The sequence below is a fragment of the Amphimedon queenslandica genome, unplaced genomic scaffold (assembly GCF_000090795.2).
Source record: "Amphimedon queenslandica unplaced genomic scaffold, v1.1 AMPQUscaffold_13504, whole genome shotgun sequence".
Lineage (NCBI taxonomy): Eukaryota > Metazoa > Porifera > Demospongiae > Haplosclerida > Niphatidae > Amphimedon > Amphimedon queenslandica.
In genome coordinates, this window is record NW_003546260.1 from 75,431 (window position 1) to 77,650 (window position 2,220).

General features: G+C 31.0%; 1 protein-coding gene across 1 annotated transcript; it reads right to left on the reverse strand.

Annotated features, from left to right (window-relative positions):
- Positions 1 to 8: 8 nt before the first annotated feature.
- LOC109593798 (cytosolic 10-formyltetrahydrofolate dehydrogenase-like) lies at positions 9 to 2,177 on the reverse strand. The gene is made up of 4 exons (XM_020008897.1): positions 2,088 to 2,177; positions 426 to 525; positions 209 to 381; positions 9 to 164 (listed from the first exon to the last, which is right to left on the reverse strand). Exons 1-4 carry the CDS (start codon positions 2,147 to 2,149, stop codon positions 38 to 40), a joined length of 462 nt encoding a protein of 153 aa, XP_019864456.1. The 5' UTR covers positions 2,150 to 2,177; the 3' UTR covers positions 9 to 37.
- Between the last annotated feature and the right edge of the window lie 43 nt (positions 2,178 to 2,220).

Sequence of the window (2,220 nt, forward strand, 5' to 3'; positions counted from 1 at the left end):
TAATAGAGATACATAGAATTAACACCATGAGGTACAATCACTTTACAAACATATTTACACACACAGTTATACCAGGACGATCCAGTCTCTTTCCTCCATACACTAAATTAGCTCCTTCTTCAACTCCCACCTTAATATAATGTATCAAGCTATCAAGATGAGCTCTATTGTCACAAATAGGAGCAATAGTTACTAATAAAGTGTTTACTTGTGATTCTGAGGGCCATGAGATACTGAACGATCCAGTGGATCACCTATCTTCATTTTCTTAACCTCTTCAATTACTCTCTCAATAAATTCATCATGTATTTGTCTTTCAACAAACAAACGTCCAGCAGCAATACAGTTTTCCCCTTTATTGAAGAACACTGCACCTAGTGACTGATTCAATAGTAAACACACACTCGGTCAGTGTTGTATCTAACTTGTCTAACAGCTCTATCAAGATCACAATCCCTAAAGATGATGAGTGGGGATTTACCACCTAACTCAAGTGATACTCGTTTAGCATTACTCTCAGCACAACTAAAATAAAATAAGTACAAGTGATTACATACAAAAAATGAATGAGTAGGATTCACAGTGTATTTATCACACAAAAAGGCAAGTTAGGTTCTAAATGATACCAGCAATAACTCTAATCTTAATTCTGATGCAAATTTCTTTCTACATTGTACCAGCTAAGCCAATTTACATTAAAACATAAGGATTGTTGTTGGAAGGGTTTCCCAAAAAGCATGCTAAGCACTATTATTACAGTACATGGCATTTGGAGCAACTTTAAAATTTTATAAATAAATCCAAACTTGATCAGAATCAGCTCAAAAATGATACACAGTAAAGGTATGTATATGTATCAAAAAAATTATAAAAATGAAAAATTCTTTTCTATTCATTTTTATTGAAATTTGGCCAAAAACTCTGTACAGGGACTTTGGCCTAATTTTTGAGTAACTTTAAAAACTTGTAAAAAATCCAAATTTGATTAAAACCAGATCAAATTTTCTATGAAACGTATGCACATGAATGTGCACTAGAAAAAATTATAAAAATGGAGAATTTTTATATTAATTTTGGGAAAATTAAGCCAAAGATCCTGTACTATAGTACAGGGACTTTGGCCCAATATTTAAGTAACTTTAAAAATTTGTAAAAAAATCTAAATTTCATTGGAATTAACTCAAACTTTCTACGCAAAATAAGTACACGTATATGTATCAGAAAAAATTATAAAAATGCAGAATTATTTTCTTGTAATTTTTTGAATGCCCTAAGACAGGGTCTCTGGTCCAATTTTTGAGCAAATTGGCAAAGAAGCTGCATGAGCACTATGCTAAAATCAGTCATTTAGTGCATTACTTTCTGTCATGTTTTGAGGTAACAATGTGTTATCAAAACAATGTATTGTGTGATCATGATTTAAGGCCACCATACACTATGAAATATATTTTATACAGGAGTCAATTGAGCTTGAAACATGTTACATGAAGTTGATACATATAGGATAGCTTAAAATGAATTAACACAAACTATGGAGTAAATCCTCGTTCTTTTTTGAAATTTTAAACTTAATTAGTACAGGTTTTCATTTTGACGAAATTTTGAGAAAATTCATAGAACATGATCAAAATCAGCTAAACCTTAAAAAACAAATTTAGATTTTTCTCCTGACCATTTTTGATAAAATATTACGTAGTACAGGGGTTAGAGAGTTTTTGGCAAAATTTTTAAGCTAAAAATTGGTAATAATGATTGGAACCAGCTCAAACTTATAATTTTGCATGAGAAATTATTTGATATCATTTTGGGTGAAATACCTTGCCCTACATAGTTCCCTATATAGTATAGGGTCTTAGACTGAGCAACTTGTGTATCAAATCGTTGACAATTAGTAACTTGCTGCATTACATGTAAGTAGGATTCACTTCAAGATGACTGGCAGAACTTATGCAACCTTGCTATAATATGGTACATTTTCTGCACAATAATGATTTTATTAATTCCAATTAATAAGAGCTTGTTAAAGTAAATGAATACAAGTACATGTAGCTATTATTGTTGAAAACAACAACATATAGTGCAAATACCTCTTCATTATTCCTTTACCAACTTCAGTCGAGCCAGTGAAACCAATTTTTCTGACATCCATATGATCGCATAATCCTTGACCAACTATAGACCCTGCATTATAAAAGATACAAAAATATAAAATACAAATAA

Bases quoted from the DNA above. Each gene is read 5' to 3' on its own strand.
- LOC109593798 (XM_020008897.1), bottom strand. From the start codon at position 2,149: ATGGATGTCAGAAAAATTGGTTTCACTGGCTCGACTGAAGTTGGTAAA. The intron at 382-425 runs GTTAGATACAAC...CTATTGAATCAG, and splicing joins TTGATAGAGCTGTTAGACAA to TCACTAGGTGCAGTGTTCTT. The intron at 165-208 runs GTAAACACTTTA...TTGTGACAATAG, and splicing joins CATGGCCCTCAGAATCACAA to AGCTCATCTTGATAGCTTGA.